General features: G+C 34.0%; 1 protein-coding gene across 1 annotated transcript in view; it reads right to left on the reverse strand.

Annotated features, from left to right (window-relative positions):
* LOC130447428 (lachesin-like) overlaps window positions 1–26,328 on the reverse strand; it is a 102,820-nt gene continuing 76,492 nt past the window's right edge. Inside the window, exons 6-11 of the mRNA XM_056784241.1 lie at window positions 24,512–24,640; window positions 11,438–11,573; window positions 10,268–10,416; window positions 8,634–8,729; window positions 6,612–6,662; window positions 1–4,797 (exon numbers count right to left, since the gene is read on the reverse strand). Of these exons, the coding sequence (XP_056640219.1) occupies window positions 4,628–4,797; window positions 6,612–6,662; window positions 8,634–8,729; window positions 10,268–10,416; window positions 11,438–11,573; window positions 24,512–24,640 (731 nt within the window). The 3' untranslated portion in view covers window positions 1–4,627. The remainder of the gene's footprint in view (window positions 4,798–6,611; window positions 6,663–8,633; window positions 8,730–10,267; window positions 10,417–11,437; window positions 11,574–24,511; window positions 24,641–26,328) is intronic.

Here is a 26,328-nt window from a genome sequence, read left to right on the forward strand (position 1 = left end):
TTTTTACATAGATAACTTTTATTTCAATACAATATTCAACAATATTACTGCGTCTAGGCAGGATATGTACATTCATTTACATTTTACATTCAAATTTTGATTATATAATTAGAAATACTCATGATAATTCGGTACACCTGGTATATTTATTTTTTTATAAAATACGATTTTTAGATGAGATATTCCTTTTTAATATCGTAAAATATTCGAATTCACTTCTTTTGTGACTAATATGGAAACAAAATATTCATTTCAATTGTTAATATTCAAATAGTAACATTTCATCTAAAAAACGCCAACTTCGTAATTCTCGACATTGAAATATTTACAGAAACAATTCCCTTCATGTTGATTTCCCTTGGTATATAAGTATAATGGAGCAGTCTTGGATCGGTATTTCCTATGGTATGAAGTGTACCTCAACAACCATGAAGGTCATTTACGGAAAAATATACGAAATAATATGAATTAATTATAAATTTACGGAAAATTTATATCTGGAAGGTTATTTTAGGGAGCTATAACATCGTCCCTTTCCGGATTACATGGAATACATACAAAGGCATATAATCCTTGAAATTTTAACAATTTCCTTCATCAATTAATCAACTATAATGATTTCATAAATCTATTAAAGATACAGTACTAGATTGAGATTCTGAAATGGCCAAGATATTCACTCTGTCATCTCCATAGCTCGTTCACAGAATCTACAGTTGTTCTGTACCAAGTCTATCGTTTTAAGGTGTTATTTGACGGTGCAATGACCTTTTACAAGATCACCAGTTAAATATCGATTCTGGATATCTCAAGAAGTTCCTCAGACCTTTGGTTATGGAATTATTTGCATTGTTTTAGACTTTGAGTATCTTTCCACTTCATTTGATCGTTGTTATAGGGCTTTGGTGCAAGAAAATATGGAATTTGGTGCATACACTAAATACCCTTCAGTGTCTTCAACACTTCTTTACTATCTATTTACTATTTATTGCTCGCGGCTTTTTCTAGTGGGTATTTTGATCTGAAAATGCTCCATCAAACCTCTCAAACATGACCCATAGGTATACCATGCATATGAATGAAGAGCTGGGAACCAAATAATACGATGAGGTTTACACAACAATCAAAAAGGTAAAGAAAGTTTTTTATTATAGATACTAATGAAGCGGATATGGGAATTGGATGTTGTGAAAAATAACTAAAAATCAAAATCTTGTGTGATTAACATAAGCAAGGATTTCAAGGAAATCGATAAAAATTCTTGTGCTGCAAGTGAAACTTTGTGGTTAGGATGCAGGGAAAAGTTAAATCTGATGCATTTTAGTGACGTATACGCAGATTTATTTCTCAACTTTTTCCAATGGGTGCTAACATCTTCAGATTGTGGTCGGAAACTCTTAAAACAACTCTTGTCTAGTCTCGCCTGTCGTATGAGATCACTACGACCTCAACCGACTGTAATTGTCGCTGTTGCAGGTTTTCTGCGGTTTTCCTGTGACCTGGAGAATCGGTCAAATGGCCAAAGATAGCTGCAGCTGCAGCTGTATCCGCTTCCCTATTAAAAATAAACAGAAACACAACAAGATTTTTTAGCCTGAAGCAGCGCAATCACAATCACCACAACCTTAGCTCTGCAGAGGAGCAACTCCTATATCAGGGCCAATTCCAATGAATCTCTATCTACCAAACGACTGAATATTCATCTTTTTTTATATTTATGCTTTGCTGTCTCATTAACTCTTTTGCAATGTTTTCTTTTTGGTGATATCTGGAAATCAACAAGCTGGAAATTGAAAATATTCATACGTACCCGTGATAATCCTTGTGGGATTCAACCTTAATAAATATTGTCAAAGCTTATAGTCTAATTTCGTTATTCCATAACAACATGGTATTTTCAGACATCGCGACCTTGATATGAAAGTACTACATAGTTTTAAATGAGAGTTGTTGAAATAAAAATACAAGAAACATCTTAACTACCAAACCATTTGTCACTATAACGTTTTGCTTCATCTAGTGACGAGAATTTGGATGGAGACAATGATGGTGAAGGATAAGCTAGATTCGAAAAAGTTCTAAGAACCATAAGAGGAGCTGCATGGAAACTTTTTTGTAGAGTACCAAAGCTGAAGATCGTAGAGGAATTGGAAGGAAACAAGCCTCTTGTCCGAAGAATATTGAGAGAATGGATTGGGATAAGAGAAGCAGGACAGTTATTTAGACTAGCTCAAGATAGAGGGAGTTTTTGCCATGCTGATCGCCAAGGAGATTTGATACGGCACGTTAAGAAGAAGAAGAGTACCAGAGATTCAATTGGTGCTAAGGTTTTGTACTTATATAGACAGTTATGTGCAGTCTATGCATGTTCTCATAAATCTTCTGGGTTAATACCAGGTAGCGCTCTATGATTTCTATTTGGTTAGCTGGAAAATCATCTCTGAAGGTAGCATTTGAAGTTAAACAATAAACTGGAGAATACACTTTGTATATTGATTTCTGTTTTTGAATACAAAGTTAGCTTTATGTCTTGGGCATCATTATACACATGGCATCGCTTCATACGTTTTCATTTGAACTAGCCTCGTAATATGTATATACAGGCTGAGTTACTACTACGTTTTCTATATATGATATGAATATTAAATATCGAAAATTATTTTCTTGTTGTAATTCAAACTCAGATTTTGGACAAAACAGTTCGATTCAATATGGATTTTGCATGAAGTTATTGTTTTTTGCTTAATATCAAAGTTTAGAGGTAGAAACAGACCAATAAATACCTGGAGAAACCAAACTGGAGAAGTTACTAGAATCCTAGAAATAGTAGACTAGAAAGTAAAATTCAAAAATGGAAAAAATTGGAAAAAGCTGACAAACGAAGCAAGGATTAACAAAAAACGATAAAAAAAGATCAAGGGGAGTAATCCACCCCAATAAAATGATCTGTAGGCGCCCCAAGGACTATCCATAATCCAAAAGATTAAACGGCATGATAATGATGACGATTTCTGCACTACTCTTCTAAAATTGTATTTGCTAAAAGTTCTAATGAATGTACAGTTTTCGGCCTTACCATTGCGTAACATCTCCTTTGAGCTTTCACAACATCTCCAGTTTTCCTAATTCTTGTATTCAGAAACTACTGAAACCTGAAATTCATGCTTTATTTATCATCAAATTAGCGTTAACAAAAAACAATAAATTATGATCTTCCTTCTTCTTCTTCTTCTTTCTCCGCTTTTTTCAAGAATTATGCGTTAAGGGCGCTGTAGCCAAAGAAAGGAGGAGTGTTGATGAACTTGAGGTAAAGGAGATTCAATGCTCAAATTACTCCTAATAGGACCTCAGAAGCATAATCTTCCAATCAAAGAGACTCTATTAGTTGAAGTGAACCAGATTTTGTCTTAAAAAGAAATTGAAGTTTCCGGTTTCTATTCTTAACAATGGAATATCGTTGATTTTATATTAATTTGATATAATTTTTGATGCCATCACCTCTAGCTGTAATAGGAAAGTCTCCATTAAATTCAAAAGAATATTGAAAGTCATCTATGAAGTATAACCACTTCATATGATCCTAACATCATAACTAATGCGGAAAATGTGAATTATTGTTCTAAACAATTCAATGAGAACGAAATAAGCCCCATCACAATTAATTTTGTTCGTATATTCTATGTCACAATTCCTATGGCGTCTGTCCTATATTAAACTATTTGTTGTTAATATCTCTAGGGGAAATTGATGATGAAAGGAGAGTTTTTGATTTATCAGATCGTAATATACAGCAGGGTAGATAACCTAATACCTTGAAACAAAATTTGAATATTGAATTTTTGTTGATTTGAAGTATACATTTCTAATAAAAAGGACCGAAAGATAACTACTCTCCCTGTAGTAAATTTATGATCAAAGTTGAGTCAAAATGACCTAAAAACATTTTCACGTATTCATGGCATGCTTAATACAATTTTCCATACAGTTTTTATGGCTTCATCAAAGCGAATTTTCAAGTTTAAAAACGATAATGAAGTTAGGGCAGTAAAATCTGGTAAACGCGATGGCTGGTCGATGATTCTCGTTTCGTGTTCGATCAAATTTGATCGGAACATGTTATTTGCTTTATTTTCACTAAATAAGCTCTATTCCATTGAGCACTGATATGACATACTTACAATATACCTTTGTACAATTGAATAAATATATAAAAAAAAATGTTTTAGCAGCTAGATTTTGATCCAAAATTGAGCTGCTTTATTGGTACCGATTAATACATATTGAGCTATAAACTAATTATTTACGATCAATTTTATAGAGCTATAGCTAAAAAATATTACTTATTTAGCTTAAATGATATATATATTAGGAAAAAAAAGACACAAAAATATACCAATCTGCAAAAATAACAACGCCGTTATATCAAAATTTCCTAACGTCGTCTAGTTCAATTTACTAAAACATTTTTTATTTTTTTTTATACTCAATCTTCTTATATAACTTCTACTATTCTATCCCGCAGACTTATTGAATTATTTTGATCCAGATGTCCGTGTGATTCCGCATTTCTACATCGTTTAACACGGATCTTTCTGACAGCAGCCTTCTCTTAATAACAACTTACGTGTCACCTAAGAAAAGCAATCAACGTTACCAAGAAACTTAGAGTCAAATGGAAAATAAGGGATAGTCCTTTGTTCGATCGCGAATCGGAATGTGTTTCCAATTCTAGGGGCGCGGGGTCGACGCTAGGATATAGCCAGTTTTCCGAGGGATCTTCATCGATCACTCTCCCACCTGTAACGACAAAATAAACTCAAATTGGGGGGAATGCGGTTTCGTCGCTCTCCGGGGACAGGTCGCTTGATTGTTAATTAAGTTTTGTCAAAGAAATAATCGAAATTAGAATCTTTAATTAATGTTCTTTTCAATTTTAATATTTCAGAAAGATTTCTAATTTTAATTAACTGATAAGTTTTATTATTTGCTTGCTTACAAAAAGATTTTATAAAAATAATTGATTGAATGTCTGTTCACTACAGACGTTGATTCTAAGAAAAATTTCCCAATAACAATTTTTCACATAATAGACACTAGAAAATAGGTTTTTTGGAAAATTTTCGAGATATACTTGACAATCCTATAAGAAATAATCTTTTATGAACCAGGACTGAATCTCTGAAAAGGAAACTTATTATAAACCAAAATTTTTTATCTCATGCAAGAGTCATGACACTAAATCTGGTGAATAAAGAAGTTATAGAAGGACAGTTATTCATGATGTGAGTGTTGAAAGTTTTATTTTGTGTGTGAAAAAGTTTGTGCATCTCAGAATAGTTTAAAATCGACGCTGGTGTTCCTCAGGGATGCGTTTTGTAACCTACTGTCTTTTGCCTGTTAATCAACGATCTACACCATAAACTCAATCTTAAACCCATCAATACCGATCTTGGAAACATGTTTGGAATAGAGTGGAAGCAATTTGATTTAGTTTGATAAAGACCTAAACTCTGTGGCTCAGGATTTGGTTTTATCTAGACATAATATATCACCATCACCGCTTGCTAGGTGTAGCTTCATAAAAACTTGAAGCTTCTATAAGACCGAGATTCATCCATCTTGTGACCATTGCTCGATCATTTAAAATCGGCTTCCAAAACATAATTTGAGAATGCTCGACTCAATATATGATAGAACAATTAGAATTGAAGACAATCTATGATCTTGGACATTTTAGAACGTAGAAGAAAGATCGATGAGTCGTGTGAACTATTGAGTGGATAAAACTCTGAATATGTCCATAAATGGAGTAGAAATCACTCTAGATTGTTCGTTAGACTTAATTTCAATACACTTTAACTATTTTGACGACTAGATCAAGTGTAGATAACAAAAGTATAAGTTACTTCACTGTATCTTGACCTAATTAACAGTTTATCTGCTAGTTAAAAAACACGATCACATATATGTGATGAAAACTCGATTGTTGCGAAGCTTGTTGCATTTCTTCATGGTGCCGTCAGCAATTTCGAATTGAGGTTATGTTTATATGGTGAAAGAAGAGTTGTAGTACTGATTCCATAGAAGGTTTGTTGATCACATTGATCACAATTCGAATAAAAGCTAAGCTTTTGTTTTCATTGTTATTGGAGTTTTTCAGGATTTCTCTTCAAAGACGAAGAATCCATTGCTAGAACATTTTCGGTGCTATTCATAGCTTCAAAGCAGACATAAGCCAACGATAAGGATTGATTTTTTTTCGAGATTCTTTGTAATGATAATTGGGACAACGAATCTTTCATAGCAAATTGTGATAAGCTCATTGTACTTATAATTAGTTCTTTCTCGTGGCCAAATGATCTAAGACCACAAGAAGCTCGTATGAATGAGTCTAAAGTGACAAGAAGCCCTTCTACTTCTTTGATATATACGAATGGACACTGGATAATAGTTACTCTAGGAAAATCGCTATTACATCGGGGATGTATTCAAAGACATGCAGAATTGCTACAATTTTGTATATTAATAGGGATCATGTTGTCGCTAAATGTTGTATCATCATTTATTTGTTGAAATAGAATAGAAGAAACGAAGTCATTCATCATACTTACTCATACTTCCAAACAGCGGTTGTGCAGTACTTTTTATACCACTGGTAATTTCTGAAATAAAAAAAAGAAGCAACTACGTTAATTATTTGATGAGCTTATTTTTTATGATGAAAACATCGACTGTTCCTTTCACCAACTATCACCCAAGCTACCAAGAGCTGGTTCTTCGATACCAGAAATAGAATTTTAACACCGAGATCTGGTAAAACTTCTTAAAGGCTTGAACATCGATGAAGCCTAAAGTCTAAACCAGATGGGATACAACAATCGTATTAAAAAATTCCCAACAAGTCCGATATGCAAATTATAAAATTGATCTTTTTCCTGTAGATTGGAAGCTCAGGTTCAGCTCATACCAAAAAAAAGACCAATTGCTTCGGGTTTAAACAACTTTTGTTGTATTTGGTTCGTCTTGCCTGTCATAATCTTATAGACATCATTTGAAACACCGCTTTTGAATTGATTTAACGATTTTTCAATTACGCAGTATCTTATGCAAAAAAATATTTCTTACAGTTAAATTTTCATGCTATTTTGAATATATACGAGTGTAATTGAGGCCTTAATATAAAATCAATGTTCTGTAAACAACTCAGGTAGTACTCGTACGACAACACGTTCTGAGTACGTTAAAAAATGTCAAACTTCATAATGGCAATGTCAAATTTGACAGTGTTTCCATTTTGCAAAACTTGAATACCAGCCCTGGTATAACCTATTAAGCATGGAAAGTCTCGTAAATTTGTAACGGACTTCCCGACACGGTAACTAGGCACTGTATCAGCAGCTGTGAAGAAGACGAAGGACCATTCGGTGTATAACCAATTGGCTAGCTCTTAACAAAAAGATAAGAGCTCCACAATCTTCCATAGAACTTAGGGGAGATGGAGGAGACTAGGTGAAGGAAAGTGAAGGCCTGTCAAAATGACAGGCTCTCAGGTTCTCCCACGCGCGCGTTTGTGTATATTAATTCAACAACGACTATTTTTTTTGATCTGGCGGTTGTTTCTAAAACATTTTTCCTATTGGATTTCTAGTATTTCCATTTAACGCAAAACTTCTATTTAAAAATCTGTTAATTCTAATATAGAGAACGAAAAAAAAAATAGCTCTTGCAATTTGGTGACGAGAAGACGAAAGGAATTTTCAGAGGTAATCGAAAAATATAAAAAGACAGCAGACGTCGGACATTTCTAGGGTTTTCTATAATTCAGCGAGTCAAATGAAGCATAAAATTTATAAGTTATTGAAAATTCTTTATTAAATTTGCGCCCGAACGTCCAATAATTCTACTCAGCGCAATCATGAGTATAAAACTGTCATGGACGCGGTTTTATATTCACTGAAATAATTTGGGTTTTATTGTTGCCAGCAAACAGTAAATTCGATTATGTCCACAGATTGGATAAGTGTTTATTTGTGTTAGGGGAATTTGAAAAACTTTCACGCGTTTATTATTCGTAAGAGCAAAAAATAACAATTAATCAATAAGTAGTGGGACTAACTAGAAAAAAAAAACAATTTTTTGCCAAAAATCAATTTTATTCATCGATTCAACACCAATACAATTAGTCCAGAGATTCTGTAACTTCTCGATGCCGTGCTTGTGGAAGGATTTGTCTTTTGTCTCAAAATAGGCTTCAGTTTCAGCAATTGCTTCTCCATTTCAGCTTAATTTCTTACCCGACAGTTTTTTTTATAGATCAGCGAATAGCCAGTAGTAACGACCACGATTAAATTCAACAAATTCACAAAAAAATTGTTCTTTTATGATAACACTCATTGCTTAGCTTGTCCAGTATTTTTTTCATCAATTAACACACGAAATCGTTTTGAAAATAACAAAATCAACTTCACCTAAATGACAGTCATTTTTTGTGACTAATCGAAACGTCTTTTCAAAGTTGGTACTTCGTAAAGATTTGACAATGGGAGCGCCATCTGTGTGTCAGTTACAAGACTTATTGAGTGATGTATAATGTACACAGTGTCCAAATTATAACGATATTTAACATAACTTACCCAATATTAGATTTGATTCAGTTGTACTGGTTGTAGTTGTTGTTGTTGCACGAGTTGTTGTGGTGGTGGTCGTGGTAGTTGTTGGAATTTTTATCTCTAGAACAACAAAATTATAATTTCATTTTAAATACTTATCAATATCAATTCTCGATGAATAAGTAATTGTCAGCAGATGGATTGAGACTAGAGTTGAAAGATGCTATCGTTTTAGTCCAAAAGCGCGTTCGAGTGTACCGGGTGTCCCAATAAGAATGGTTCTCGGCCATATCTCGAGAAGCGTTTATAGTACAGCTTCGGGAAAAAAAAATTATGACAAAAGTGACCTCGAGAAAAACCTGGAAATTATTTACAGAGTTGTAGGTCCACCGCTAGTGGGCGTAATTAGAAACCAAAAATTATAAAATGAATAATTTAGAAATTAAGATGCATTTCAACTATGATTATCGTATTCTTCAAGAAATTCAGCGTATATTTGATTTTACAAGTTTTAGTCTATCTCTTCAAATAAGAGGTGGGGGGAAGCGGGAACTTTATTATGAAAAAACGCCTTTCAGTCCAGTTCCACTTAACCTATCTATGCAAACTTAGTCTTTTTGGAGAGAGCTCCTTTCTACCAATGTAAGATTTATAATTTCGAAACAACCTAATGAGTAACGTATACACTACAGGGCGCTATTTATTTATTTTTGTAAATCTAGCTATCATTGAAAAATGTTGAATGGAAACATGCAGTTTTACTTAAGGAATATGATAGTAGACCTAATTAGCAACTGAGTAGCGAAAACCGCATGTCGATATCTTTTTCGTATTACGAGATATCCTAAGAAATGTGTAAATTTCAAGCATTTCCTTCAAACATAAATTACTCCAAGTTGACTGAACGGATTTTAACATTTTTCGATTTCTCAAAATTGTCTTTCCTTGTTCTATTAATAATAATTCCAATTATTATGTCATTATTATTTATGTTGTCACCGGAAAACTGCGTTATGGAAGTTAAAATGGAAATATAACTTGAGGTACCTCGTTTGTGACGACCTAAATGTTCAAATTGTCGCCCATCATTTTCAATATAAGCGTTTGTGTATTTTTCCCGAAGCTGTACTATTAACGGTTCCCGAGATATGGCCGAGAGTCATTTTATTGAGACACCCGGTCAATTCATAACTGTAAATGATATTTAGATCCTCCACTACACTCTTGAAATGAATAAACAATCAAGACAATGGACCAAGACTGTTTTTTGGGAAAATTCATGTAATTGTATTCACTAAGTATCTTTAAAAACATAAATTAATAATAGAAGATTTATATGAATCATTGCTTGATAAATTTTAAGAAGTATTAGAAGAAAGCAAATTTGTCTTAATCATCATAACGCATTTTTTAACATTTCGGTGATTTCCATGGCTAAAACTCACGAACTGGTTAAACACCAATTTATTTCACCAGATCTGGTACCTAGCGACTTCTTCCCTATTTCCTAACCTCAAATTTCTACTCACCACCTATGACAGATTATATTTGAGGTTATATATTAATTAAGAGCTATTTTCATAACCAACAACCTCGAAAATTTCACCACAGTAGCATCAAACATCAATTTTTATTTGTTACAAAATATGTTTACATACCGTAAAGTCTCACCGAATCTTCTGATCGCCCCATAGCATTTTGTGCGGTACAAGTATAGGTTCCAATATCTGCTTCAGTTACATTGTGAATAGTCAAAAGCATCACTGTTTTGTATCCGTTCTTCTTTTCCATCAAAGTATGTTTATCACTGGAAAATAAAAAATGAACTATCACCACTGGAAGCGGCGGAATCCTTTGTTATTTTTTATTCTCACTTCTACAAGCAATAAAATTTTATGCACGCATTAAGGACAAGTCACAACAAGCTTTAACTAAAGTTTCAACTTGCTGCTTCGATCAATTTTATTATAGTAGACCTCGTACCACCATTCAGTCAAGATTTTTTGAAAATTGTTTCAAATTGAATTCACTTCAATTATAAAATTATTAATTAAAGAAGAAATAGCACCAAGACGAATCAAAGAAAAAACGTAGGTTGTTTCTCTGAGTATAAGAATCAGACTTTTACAGTGGCGTCAAAATACAAAAGAAATTGAAGCCCAGACTGATATTTTCAAGGTGATGATACCATGGAGCGGCATCGGAAAGCTGAAAAAATCGATGGATACGATATTTAAGGCTTGCGAGGATAAACTCTTGAATACTTTTGAGGTATCAAATACAACTGTGGACGTGGCATTTAATTCTGACGTACTATGACAGTTGCGGCGAAAAATTATTGATCAAAACCGAGACAAAATCAGCCGAAACCTCCTTCCAAAGATACTGTACATGAATGTAGCCTCACTGAGATTGAACAATCACCATATAGTCCTGATCTAGCCTCGTCCGACTATTTTTTGTTGGCAAAGCTGAAGACCAAGTTGATAGGTAAAAGATTTAACAGCGGCGATGAAATTAATTATGTTGGGTATTGGCATTTTGACATTAAGGATACATATAATTAAAAGTAAACTTATGGACCGCAATACGTACGAGGAGAGTCCCAGTTCCAGTACCTGGACTAACAAAGGAAACACAAAAATGATGGAAAAATAATTTTGACGTTTTTCTAAACAATATGATGAACAAATCTAGAAATAATATTTGCTTAACTAAATGGAATATTTCAACTTCTCACCAACTCAATTCACGTCAAGGAACATTCCAACCCGCAAACCGATAGTCGATTCTGAATAGTTGCATTGTTTTGTCGGCACGTCTCTTACCTTTTGAAAACCATCTCCTCTCCTATAGTCCAGAAGTTATTCGATATCGGGAAAGCTTCCACGTCGCACTTGAGCTTCACATTCGTTTGAAGAGGGGCTCCGACAAGGGGCTTCTGAACCTGCACTATCGGCGGAACTGAAACAACAGATTCCAATCAAAATCTGTCAAGTATCAATATTTGAGTAGTGCTTAATTGAATCGATTGCATACAGTTTACTCTATTGAAACTGATTGGATCGAAGTTTGTACATTAAGATTCACACTATTTTCCATAGTAAACATTCTATTCAATCTTTAAAATATATTTTTGCGTTTTGAGTGTTCCATGAAGTGAAAGTGACAGTTCCGTAGAGCAAAACACTTTCGGGGCGCTCTGGAGTAGACAACTTTAACTTCCTTAAATGTCACTCTAGCCACTTCAATGTTGACAGTTGACAGTTTCACCTCGATGATTTTCCATAACCTTAAATTTTTAATTTTCTTAAATTATTTGTTTTTCCGAAGTTAAACAACAATGAATGATGATGAAAAAGAAAACAATGCGGCCGTTCTTAATTCGTTGCCGGATAAATCTCCTGCATGGTATGGAAAAACAGTACGAGCTCTTCATGAAGTGGTGTCACCAGAAAAAATTAGAATCAAAATGTTTAAATTCTCTATTATTTATTTCCTTCACACAGGGTAATTGAAAACATTTTGGATCTTGGATGCGTCGTCTAAAAAATGTTGTGTATGCCGTGACTTTGTTGGACTCGTTGTCTCGTTGTCTTTTTCCACTTATTCGTCTAAAACAAGTGAAACCCTCACTAATAACATGGAGAGCAGTGTCGAGGTGAATTCTTGATTCTATTCTATAATCTAGACCGATTATTGTCTCTAGTAAAAGTTTAGGTACGAAAAATCAAATCTCCTAAGCCCCAGTTAAGACCCTATATTGATGAGATTTCTAGTGAATTACATTTTGGTCACATTTAGTGCAAACCAAGATGATAACCTCTCTGAAAACCAAACATTTGAATACTCGATTCAAACAATAGACGTAGCATTCAGAGCAAAAGCAGTTGACAGTTTTTCTTCGTCTTCGGCTGCCTTGAAGGATCCAACCAACAGCCAATTGATGAGCTCTTTACCTTATTCCAGCTCAAACTGATAGTGAACTTCTAGACCATGATACTGCACCCTTCCAAGATTAATTATTGGTACAGAATCTTCTGTGAATTATATTTCAATTCATCGACCATATCCCCAAGTGATTCTTTCAGTTGAAGGGCTCTTGGGCAACCTTACTATTTGCAAAACAACTCGTAAGCTCTTCAGGTATATAAAAGGAGGGGTAGATTTTGAAATTACCGATTGCTTAAGGATGAAACATGCAGCGTCAAAATGAAAATATTGAAAGAAATTATAAAAGGATTCGAAAAGGGTTACTGTGAGTGTTCAAATTGATGTTCATCTTGATCAGTTACTGCAACGTATCTCAACGAAGTGACGGGTCCAGCGAAGCACGTGAAGCTGTCCACTAGGAGTTTCAAATTCTATAGCAAACACATGGTCTTTGAAAAAATCCCTCAGAAATAAATCACATGATCGCGCTTGCCATTCAACGAATCGTCTGCTTATCCATTCTTCAAAATTAACATTGAGGTACTTCCGCTCATATAACGCGTAGTTCGGCGAAGCTGCCTCCTGCATGAAATGACGGATGTTTGTCAATTTTGGTTCGTTGTAAATCTTCGAGCATTTCCCGTCAAAAAGATACTGACCCACGAGACCTCCCTCATAAATATCTGCCCACACACACACCCCAGACAGAGTTGATTCTTCTTTAATAAAGACGTAAGGATTCTAGTTATTCCAATGCACGCAATTATTCTAATTGCGTGCCGTTCAGCTTGCTTCACCTACCACAAATTAGGAAGCTGGAACTGCGGATAATCCTAACTGCATACTTTGTTCGGCTGCTCAATTAGCGCAGAATACGGCGCGTCGGCAACAGAGCCCGTTTTTAAGAATTCCTGGTACATTTTCCACACTGTAGAACGATTTGGTAGCGGCGAATTCAAGAATTGTTGCTGAAATTCGGTAAACATTGTTACTTTCGTACGTAACAGAAGAAAATCTTTCTTCCAGCGGTTAATCATTCTTAAGCCGTGACCACACGACGAGCACGTGTTATCAAGACACATACACAACTATTTAATGCTTTGTATCAATATTTTTCGACAGCGTTGTCAGACTTACGATGCCGATGTTTTGAGAGAGTTACCGACCTCTGCATAAAACGATTATTAAAATGTATTATGGTGTTGTATATGTAATGGATAGTTCAATTTCATTTAATTTGGATTCGATAATGAAACGCAGCTAAAATTCGATGTTGATTGCAATTTCAGGAAGGAATTTCGAATGTATTGACCAACATTAGTAGATTTAATGCAGTGGATTTAATTCAGAGAGTTAATGATACTGATATCCCAACACGAATACATCCAAATTAAATTTTGTTTCATTAGATGTAAGATCTTCTTCTTGGCAATATTTTAATAGTTTCTTGAATAAGCAAAAAATTCATTTTTATTCTTTCTTCATCACAAATTTGTAACATTCTCATCAAATCTGTTTATTTCGCGGTACATTCTATAAGCGCAGAAATTGTTTGATCTGGATAATATAAAAACGGTCCATTTCGGAACAGTCGGGATGGAGGAGAGTGAATAAGATGGGATTATAAATCGAAAATACGCGTCCTTCTTTTTATTTGCCACCAGAATTACGGAAAAACTAACTCGGAGCGTTTCTTATGCTCGGTAGTGTCTAAAACAACAGACGGACTTGAAATTATAATGAATCATTCAAGAAATTTCGTACGAATTCTGCTACAAAGAAATCGATACAAATAAAATAAACTTCAACTTTGTAGCTGATCTATTAGATCTGAGAATGAGTGTCGTTTTGAATTGTTAAGGGGATCTAAAATGTCAACTATCACGAGCATCATATATTTCACGTATGTCATCAGTCATGTGTCAAATGCATATGTCACTAATCATATGTTCTATGAACGTGTTCTGTGATAAATCATTTGTCAAATACGTCAGCCATCTTGTATGCAGTATTGTCTATGATTGTATCTGTCATTTAGCTCAATTGAGTGAATTTTGTTGTATCTGTGCCTTTTTTGCATTTTAAATTTGTAGTTCTCATTATATAAGATTCAGTCCTTTGCGACTTGATCTTGATACTACTTTTTTCATGTTCTTCTGGTAATATTCGTACGATTTCTATTTTAATTCTTGCATGATATTTCCTGCACCCTTCACCCGTAGCTTCCTTTCTATTATCTTTCTTCCTTTCATTTTCTTTTGGTGATATGCATATAATTTTTATTTCTAATACTTTTTTATTCTTTCCTTCACGTTAAGAATGTATTTCATCTATAGAGCAAGTACAAAAGCCCCATTACACTCGAGTAGTGCGTCTGTCTATAGATATTAGTCTAGAGCTTTTGTGGGCTGTTATGTTACAGGAAGACGTGCCTTGGTAACTGATTTAACAGTTTTGGACTTCTCTATTGAGAAGGGTCCTAATAATTTGAAGTTCTGGGCGCCTGTGGGCGAAATCTTTAAATCAAGCAAATGCTGCTCGATGAAGGATCATTCTAGACAAACATCACTCGTGATAGTATCGGTAAAACAAAGTCAATTCAGTGTCTTTATTCTCCGAACTGTAGAAGTTTCTAGCCAATTATGGGTAGTCTCTTCTATGTTCAAAGCTTTCTGAAGTGTGTCCATAGATGGCAACCTGGATGGATTGATCTTTTAACGAAGTCTGCAAGTTACTTGATAAGGGGGGAGGACATAGCTTTAGGTATATCCAGAGCAATTACCTGATATTCTAAGCTTCGATCAATATATTGTCGTTGATGATGTCAGCGGACTTAACATAAAGCAATCGGAGGGTAGTGGTTGGTAAACGTTTTTTATAGATATTCACGAAGAAATTTTAAAATACGAAATAATTCAATTTAACGTCGCGTCGGAGTGGGAGCCACTAGAATATTCCATTTGAAAAGAAAAATCATTTACTTTATTAGTTCTTTAAATTGCGAGTACAAAAAAGGAAATTGCCTAATTTTTAACAGCCTGAACTGAAACTTTCAGATAAATATGGTAATCATAAAAGACTGGATTGACATTTATTATTGTAATAATGACAAGCTGTTAGGCTGGAGCTTTAATAGGTGACATTTATCACCTTCTCATGGTTGATGATACCGAATTTACTTCCATTATATTAGAGATTAAATGAAAGTTATAAGGGGGAGCTATAAAGATTATAAATCGAAAGAAGTTTGATTTTTTTACAAGAATGTTTGTCGTTGTATAGTCTTGATCAAAGCAGAATATCTACGAATATTCCTGGCTCTAGTTATGAATGAACTCTGGATCAAAAAGTGGGATTCAATTATTCGAAAATCAACCACGCCATTCAATCAATAATAAATCATAATGTCTCGAAATAATCTCTGATGATGTAAGGTATGGTTTGTTTCATCTGTCAAGCGCTCCACAATGAACTGGAATCTTCCGCAACGATCTGTGGAGCTCTATAATGATCTGGAATCTTCCACAATATTCTAGACCCTTCCACAATGATCAAAGAAAGTACAAAATGATCAGAAATCTATCAGAATGAACTGGAATCTTTCATAACGATCTGTGAAGATCTATAATGATCTGGAATCTTCTACATTGATCTGCTAAGTTCTATAATGTTCTAAATTCTTCCACAATATTCTGGAGTCTTCCACAATGATTATTGAGAGTACAAAATGATCTAAAATCTATCAGAATGAACTGGAATCAAGCTCCATAATCTCAAATCTTTTAGAATAATTCGGAATGTCTCAAAATAATCTGTGAATATGTAAAGTATGGTTTGTTTCATCTGTCAAGCACTCCACAATGAACTGAAATCTTCCGCAACGATCTGTGGAGCTCTATAATGATCTGAATTCTTCCACAATATTCAAGACTCTTTCACAATGATCAGTGAAAGTGCAAAATGATCTGAAATCTATCAGTATGAACTGGAATCTTTCATAACGATCTGTGAAGATCTATAATGATCTGGAATCTTCTAAATTGATCTGTAAATGTCTAAAATGACCTGGAATCTTTTACAAGAATCCCAAGAGTTCCACAGTGATCTGAAATCTCCCGCAATGATCTGCTAAGTTCTATAATGATCTGAATTCTTCCACAATATTCTAGAAGCTTCCACAATGATTAATGAGAAAAAAAAATGATCTAAAATCTATCAGAATGAACTGGAATCAAGCTCCATAATCTCAAATCTCCGAGAATAATTCAGAATGTCTCGAAATAATCTGTGATGATGTAAGGTATGGATTGTTTCATCTGTCAAGCGCTCCACAATGTACTGGAATCTTCCGCAATATCCTAGACCCTCCCACAATGATCAATAAAATTACAAAATAATCAGAAATCTATCAGAATGAACTGGAATCTTTCACAACGATTTGTGGAGCTCTATAATCATCTGGAATCTTCCACAATATTCTAGACCCTTCCACAATGATCAAAGAAAGTACAAAATGATCAGAAATCTATCAGAATGAACTGAAATCTTTCATAACGATCTATGAAGAGCTATAATGATCTGGAATCTTCAAAATTGATCTGTAAATGTCCACAATGACCTGGAATCTTCTACAATAATCCCAAGAGTTCCACAATGATCTAGAATGGAACCATAACGAAGGAGATCAAGAATATATTTATCACAAAGACTTTAACCTCAATTTGATGACGTCCGCACTCAGATAAACACTGAATGTTAGCTGCTTTAATTCTTTATCTGACTCTCCAGCCACTCACAGCCATTCCTCGCCTTTCTCTGAGCTCTTGTTCAATTTAAACACCATATCTGATATCTAAGTAATGTGCCTCATCCCTGTATAATTCGTATCTTTCTCTTCTGGAGCCACGTCTTTAATGAAAGTTACTAATCTCTTGGGAACGACGATACATTTTGGAAACACTCATGTACAGCATACTGGTCACTTGACCGGTGGGACCTCGACATCTAACTGGTAGTGGTGAGGCAGATAGATAATTTTTTATGAAATTCAGTTTAGTACAAAAAGATGCTTATCGATCATAGTACACAATTTTTTGCTACGAATGTGCCTGAGTCAATTTTTTGCTCACAATGTATATTTTCATTATGAAACGTGGAATATTGATAAAAACGACAATTTTAGAGAACATAATGTGGTTTTTTTAGAAAAAATGTCTTTTTAAAAATGATTTTCACTCCAAGAGAATTCAATAGGAATCTGAATAAGTTCCTCAATCGAATATAATTGGTCAAATTTCAATTCGCGTAAAAAACATTCAAAAATCAATCGCTCCTCATTTATTTTGAAGCCATATTAATTTCTATTGAAAGCACAAGATTGTTTATATAACACAACAAATGTTATATGAAACGATAAAGCTTAATTGAAATTGTGAAGATTCACTTTGTAACAAATATTTAGAAATATTTCTTTAGCTCGACTCGATTAAAATAGTCAGTTTGCTCTTTTATGAAGATTCCTTCTCATCTGGATACAATAAATTTACAACTCGGTAAACAAAATTCGATTCGCTACGGGATTTTTTCGTTGCCCTACAAGTTTACCATGGTTAATTACATCGTACAAAGCAACACCAGTGTCGTAAAAATCAACATAATTTATGTTAAGATATTTTTTTCTGATATGGATCCAAAATTCATATTGATGATCCAATTTTTCAAATAACCTGTTCTTAACAGATTGCTTACACTTTTTCTTGGTGTTATTGATACATTTGGGATTCACATATGAAAAGGAAGGTAAAAGAAGATCTAGAAAGCATTTTTTTTCGAAAATTTACAAAAAATCGAATTTTGAAGACAGTTCGTTCATTCAGTTGGACTAATAAATCGATAATTTTATCAAAAGAATTTTGATAAATTAAAAAGTTTGATTTTTTCAAATTACCAATTAATTGTTGAAGGCCGACGTTTGGAAAATTAGTCATAATCAATTATTTCCACTGGTTTGAGAGAAAGTTTCATTTGATTCATATGAATATTTTCACTATTAGTTTTAATATTAATCACGTAATGGAAGATTTCCACCGTTTGTACTTTGTATTCCTATGTACCGAATTCCACTCGAATCTTTCCAAAGCTCTCTAAAATTGAATTTTTCATTATTAGAATATACCAGTAAGCGCTTCGAGTCGTCGAGACCTAAGGGCAATTAAGAAATACACCAGACCTCCTAATTTTAGGAAATATTTACATATTAATTGCATCCGTAAAGTTTTTGATTCAATACTTGAAGAAATTAATTAACAAATTATATTGAATTTACTATCACTAATCATCAATTCCTATCAAAGGTGGAAACACATAAAATAGAGCTTGAATTTTCATTATACATCTATAAGTGGTTGATCTACTAGAAAGTGTGCACCATGTAAATTTAGTTGGATACAAATCTGAGTTTAATGGAAATAGTTCTACTAAAACACCACTTCTTTGATGGTAATACAGCCTACTGCAATCCTTGTCCTCCTTAAGTTTTCTTCCCAAGCTTTTCCTTTCCAGAGCTGCTTCTAATAACGTATCATCAGAAGAATGACTGTAAGCGCTCTTTTGCCATTTTCTGTTCATTCACTTGCATAATATGCCACTCGATGCTCTAAAATTTCTCTCTATCAATCCCGTATCATTAAAAGACTGAATGCCATACCTGCAACTTCTTTCAGCTATCTTTTTCGAAGTCTTCCAATCATCCCACTTCTTCAAGCGCTTTTTTCGGCATTTTCTGCTCATTCACTAGTATAATATGTCACTAAATGCTCTAAAATTGCTCTCTTTCAATCACGAATCATCAAAAGACTCAATGCGTTTCCTGCAACTTCTTTCAGCTACCTTTTTCGAGGTATTCCAATGATCCTACTTTTTCAAGCGCTTTTTTCGGCATTTTCTGCTCATTCACTAGCATAATATGCCACTAAATGCTCTAAAATTGCTCTCTTTCAATCACGAATCATCAAAAGACTCAATGCGTTTCCTGCAACTTCTTTCAGCTACTTTTTTTGAGGTCTTCCAATCATCCCACTTTTTCAAGCGCTTTTTTCGGCATTTTCTGCTCAGTCACTAGCATAATATGCCACTCAATGCTCTAAAATTGCTCTCTTTCAATCACGAATCATCAAAAGACTCAATGCGTTTCCTGCAACTTCTTTCAGCTACTTTTTTTCGAGGTATTCCAATGATCCTACTTTTTCAAGCGCTTTTTTCGGCATTTTCTGCTCATTCACTAGTATAATATGTCACTCAATGCTCTAAAATTGCTCTCTTTCAATCACGAATCATCAAAAGACTCAATGCGTTTCCTGCAACTTCTTTCAGCTACTTTTTTTCGAGGTATTCCAATGATCCTACTTTTTCAAGCGCTTTTTTCGGCATTTTCTGCTCAGTCACTAGTATAATATGTCACTCAATGCTCTAAAATTGCTCTCTTTCAATCACGAATCATCAAAAGACTCAATGCGTTTCCTGCAACTTCTTTCAGCTACTTTTTTTCGAGGTATTCCAATGATCCTACTTTTTCAAGCGCTTTTTTCGGCATTTTCTGCTCAGTCACTAGTATAATATGTCACTAAATGCTCTAAAATTGCTCTCTTTCAATCACGAATCATCAAAAGACTCAATGCGTTTCCTGCAACTTCTTTCAGCTACTTTTTTTGAGGTCTTCCAATCATCCCACTTTTTCAAGCGCTTTTTTCGGCATTTTCTGCTCAGTCACTAGCATAATATGCCACTCAATGCTCTAAAATTGCTCTCTTTCAATCACGAATCATCAAAAGACTCAATGCGTTTCCTGCAACTTCTTTCAGCTACTTTTTTTCGAGGTATTCCAATGATCCTACTTTTTCAAGCGCTTTTTTCGGCATTTTCTGCTCAGTCACTAGTATAATATGTCACTCAATGCTCTAAAATTGCTCTCTTTCAATCACGAATCATCAAAAGACTCAATGCGTTTCCTGCAACTTCTTTCAGCTACTTTTTTTCGAGGTATTCCAATGATCCTACTTTTTCGAGCGCTTTTTTCGGCATTTTCTGCTCAGTCACTAGTATAATATGTCACTAAATGCTCTAAAATTGCTCTCTTTCAATCACGAATCATCAAAAGACTCAATGCGTTTCCTGCAACTTCTTTCAGCTACTTTTTTTGAGGTCTTCCAATCATCCCACTTCTTCAAGCGCTTTTTTCGGCATTTTTTGCTCAGTCACTAGCATAATATGCCACTCAATGCTCTAAAATTGCTCTCTTTCAATCACGAATCATCAAAAGACTGAATGCCATACCTGCAACTTCTTTCAGCTATCTTTTTCGAAGTCTTCCAATCATCCCACTTCTTCAAGCGCTTTTTTCGGCATTTTCTGCTCATTCACTAGTATAATATGTCACTAAATGCTCTAAAATTGCTCTTTTTCAATCACGAATCATCAAAAGACTCAATGCGTTTCCTGCAACTTCTTTCAGCTACCTTTTTCGAGGTATTCCAATGATCCTACTTTTTCAAGCGCTTTTTTCGGCATTTTCTGCTCATTCACTAGCATAATATGCCACTAAATGCTCTAAAATTGCTCTCTTTCAATCACGAATCATCAAAAGACTCAATGCGTTTCCTGCAACTTCTTTCAGCTACTTTTTTTGAGGTCTTCCAATCATCCCACTTTTTCAAGCGCCTTTTTTCGGCATTTTCTGCTCAGTCACTAGCATAATATGCCACTCAATGCTCTAAAATTGCTCTCTTTCAATCACGTATCATCAAAAGACTGAATGCGTTTCCTGTCACTTCTATCAGCCACCTTTTCCGAAGTCTTGAGCCCTTCAAGCACTTTTTTCGGCATTCTCTGTTTATCTATTTACATTATATGGCTCAAAACAGACTCAAAACTCCAATAAATTACTTGTTTCCCATATACCTCATGATTATATATGTATCTCCATGCTCCAGCCTTACCATTTGAGCTATTTGTTCTTCTTATTATTTTAGTTTCAAAGATTTGTAAGCAAGATACAATATTCTCGAACGTACATTATTATAGTTTCAAAATGTTCTCATATACTCTGACTCTATTGTTTATATGAACATTTATAGACGTAAATATGTACAGGAAGGCATAATATGCGTTATTTGCTTTGTACATTCTTCTGCTTTTTTTAGGTTTTCGTTTCCATCCTTGGTGAGTTTTGCATCCCGTTTTATGGAACCTGTTCCGTTTTTTAGATTGTTTTATCTTATTGCAATATTCTGGAACATTCTTTTCCTTAGGGTTTTTGTTAATAATCTCGTCTTTTTCTATTTTGACTGCTTATCCTACCCCCTTAACTTTATCGTCATTTTCGCTTGCTGTTATTTTTGATTAGTTATAAATAGGGATGTTTCGGGACTAGTACCACTTCATAGAACTTTAGAATCAAGATAAAACGAAGCTCTTGGTTGATGTATTCGAATTACATGTCTCAAATTGACCTTAATAGAGAATATTTTGAAAAACAATCATATCTAAATATGAATATTTGTTTTCATTCAATACTAAAATAGCGTCCCTCGTATTAATACGAAATAAAGTCATTCCACTTTTTAAATGAAAATATGCCACGTGATATTAACTATATTCTATATTTTTATTTCGAGAATGACTTGAAAGCAACCGACAATTGCGATACTTCATTCGAGTTCATTTGCATGTGAAAGTATCCAGGTGATTCACAGTTGATTTGAACGAAGCTTTTTTATAGGACAGACGCCAAGTTCCTAATTGATGAGGGTATGCAGCGATTGCTGTAACTCCAATACGAAGCTTTGGAAATTAGAGGTGGGCTGATTCCGTGACATTCAGATTTACTTTAATTGAAATTAAATTAAGTGAATTAACTTTCAATTTCAAAAAGAGTTTGTTGTAGACTATGTAATTCATTATTAGATGAACAGCTTCAAAGGCACAGTTATTATTGTAGTTTATCAACATATTTCCTTCTTATATCATAGAGGTGTCATGAATTTTTGGGTATGTAGGCCTGTTTTGCCCAATTTAATATAAACCAACGGTTGATGTGGTTAAAGAACCATTTTAAACTCAAGCACATACCTAGAAGACATTTTTTCAGCTTCACCGACTAAACAGATTGAAAAAACTGTGTTTCTATGACCATAAAGTGGCATCCTCTTATTTTGAAGTATCCTCCATGGTAATCTTTCATCCTAAAGCTATTCGTTTATGATTTGGTCCCATTATTTTGTTTTGCAAACATGCAAGCACACGTCTACTATTTCTTGGTGAACTACTCAACCATTCGTGGTACTCAGCATATTCGTGGAAGGATGGTGATTCAAATAATCATACTTACACAGCTGTTGCAATCAATTTGTGGCAGTCCACAGTGATTTTAAAGGCATAACATCCTAACTAGCTGATAATTGACATCTACAGAGAAGTTCAGGCTAGAAATTCGTTCCTTTCCGCATGGAAAATAGCAACGTAGAAAAAAAGTTCATCAGATTGTTTTGATTGGATGAAATATTTGTATTTCGGCATGATTTATTTTCATAATGAGCCGTATAGGGTTGAAATTGATGTGATTTTCTTTCAATGAAGCTCTCGCTTACTATAATTGCGTCTGCTCACTTATATACAGCGAGAAATTGAGGTTATGTCTATTAATATTTGTATTGGTAGTAACTAAGAATTGACTACTATCATAGGTTTAGTGGGAAAGCACTACAAAAATGAATTACCCCACCGAAAGGTCCGTAAAAGTAGACAAAACTCATATAAAATGATTATTTTACGTTTTAAATCTACGAAGCAATTTCTTTGTCTAGAACAAAGTAACCCAGAGCTCACCCAACCTATACCAAAACATATCAATACACTTGAAATTTACTGTTAGCTCTTGAAATGTATATTCCGTTTTGGTTTGAAAAGTTGTAGCTTTAGCTTTGCTTTCATGAAGACATCTCTTCTGCTGGTTCCACTTGCCGACGAAGAAGCCTAAGTTAGAAGTTTAATACCGGTGTATGACAAGGAAATTTAGGGATTTCCAATATCCTTTTTACTTGGATTGCTTCTTGAAGATCTGCTTCTGTAAATTCTGTAAAGTAAATCGATGGTATCTGGAAAGTTCTAACTAACTTAAAAGCGTTTGTTGTGATGCAATTTTCTTGTTTTTGGTATTCTTTGCAATCCCAGTTTCATAATTTGTTTCCTGGAATCTGTGTTATTATGCTAAATAACCTTGTGATACATCTAAAATACCTCCGAGCATTCGAGAATAAATTGCTATCCATTATACTGAACCAAACTTGTAGGAACTCTTGAATTACTAAATTCTAAGTTCCAAATGTCAGCCAACGAGTGTGATTTAGTTTTCCGGAATATTTGTTAACCAAATCAGTACAGGTATCACTACCTTTGGTCAGTACTTAGATCCTCAAAAGGTAATTGAGGTAATTCAACTACTGTTTCAATTAGCCTGTATTGAGTTAAGGAAAAAAATTTAAATTTCTGTAATAGAACATCGAATGGTCCAGAAAAGTTATTTGGGCCTATAGATAAGGCAGTGTCGTTTTATACATCAAGTATTATGCTATTAGCAATGTATACACGGAATGGAAGGTATGTAAATTAAAATAAAAACGCCAAATTTTTTTTGCTTCACCCCAATGCACTTTGTTTTGCTTTAGCATTAAAAATAAGTGTCATATAAACGCCAATTCTTCTTAAAGTAAGCAATGCTGAAAATATTTGATTCCAAAGCTGAAAATTCCTCTAATAAGCTTCCAAATTAAACTTTTCGTCTATTGCCGCAAATTTTGTTCACTTGTGTTAAGATGAATAGTTAAGTGGTAGGCGATTTTCAATTTCATACTAGAACTTTTTAGAAAAAATGTGGATTTTTGTTGAAACCATACGGTACCTTAAAGAATACTTACAAGTAATATGCAGAGTGATCCTTTTGCTCACTGCCGGTGGCACGTCGTTACTTGCAATGCATAAGTAAGCGCCCATCTGACGCCTGTCGACCCTCACAAGTTTTAGACTTGGCCCTCGAAACGTTTCAGCTGGAACAATAAAGTTTTTCACTGTCCTCGATCTCTTTTCTCTTCGTGTTTCGTTATGCAGATATATAAAATGTAAATGTGACGAGATATATCAAGCGGAAGGACTATAAAAAAAATTCCGCTTTTATTGGTTTCGGATTGAAAAAGAGACAAGAGCTGGCTTATAGACATTTGATTGCAAATAGCTAAAAACTAAATAACAATAAAGTTTCGTGAAAAATATTGTTCAAAATAGCTTTTATATTCAATTAAATTTTACTGTATATTAATTATTTTGCGCTCCAATTCGGTTTTACACCTCCAAACAGCATTTTCTTATACCTCCTTCCTCTTTTTCAATTGTTAATTTAGCGGCAACCTTTTGATCTGCATCAACCATCTCCCTATTTGAGCTTTTATGTATCTTGTTATTAATGAATATTTTTACAAATCCTTCAGCTCTTCTTCATAGTCCCACAAACATTTCTCCTTATAACCTTATACGAATTGGGTTTTAAATTATAAAAAACCTTTAATTGAAAATGGATTTGCAGGAATTGTTTATTGCTAAGACATGGTTGTAATTTCAAAATTTCTAAAAAAAACGTAACTGTTTTTGTTTTAATTATAATTGTGAATGTTTGGAATCGTATATGTACATGAATTTCACGCTTTTAATCTCGATTGCTGTGAAAATTAACTAGATATGACATTGATGATGATACTGCGAATGTTTTTATTTGAACATCAAGTTTGAAATGAATGGATCTATCACAGAAAAAAGTAATGCGATTCTATGAGCTTTACAAATACGAGAGTAGTTTAAATATAGAAAAACTGTATGGAATTTCAATTGTGTAACTTTTTTATAGTGAAATCCTGTTGAATATTTAAACCACCATAAAAATAGTTTCGGGGGTATAATATCTATATAAGGCAATTGTTCTTGAAAAATAATAGACAAATAAGCTTTAATGCCATTAGATAATATAGAAAATATGAAAATATGTAATAACAATTTGACTGATATGCTGATAAATCATCCTTGCCGCAGGAAGTCTTGTTTTGAAGGCTGAGTATGGTTAGCTCCAGCTCACATCTACCTTCAGACTGTCACTGATTCTTTTAGATGGAACGAGGAAATAAAAGCATCGCGACTTTGAGATATTTTAGAACTAATATTCTTAGATATATATAATCTCGAAGGTAGTTGATTGAATAATTTGTTTGCATTGAAGATGATAGAGTTCAAATCTTGTTTTGAATACTGAGCATGGTTTGCTCTAGCTCAAATCTACCTTCAGACTGTCACTGATTCTTTTAGAAGGAACGAGGAAAAGAAGCATCGCGACTTTGAGATATTATAGAACTAATATTCTTAGTTATATATAATTTCGAAGGTAGTTGATTGAATAATTTGTTTGCATTGAAGATGATAGAGTTCAAATCTTGTTTTGAATACTGAGTATGGTTTGATCTAGCTCAAATCTACCTTCAGAACGAGGAAAAGAAGCATCGCGACTTTGAGATATTTTAGAACCAATATTCTTAGTTATATATAATCTCGAAGGTAGTTGATTGAATAATTTGTTTGCATTGAAGATGATGGAATTTAAATCTTGTTTTGAATACTGAGCATGGTTTGCTCTAGCTCAAATCTACCTTCAGACTGTCACTGATTCTTTTAGAAGGAACGAGGAAAAGAAGCA

The sequence above is a fragment of the Diorhabda sublineata genome, chromosome 8 (genome assembly GCF_026230105.1).
Source record: "Diorhabda sublineata isolate icDioSubl1.1 chromosome 8, icDioSubl1.1, whole genome shotgun sequence".
Taxonomy (NCBI): domain Eukaryota; kingdom Metazoa; phylum Arthropoda; class Insecta; order Coleoptera; family Chrysomelidae; genus Diorhabda; species Diorhabda sublineata.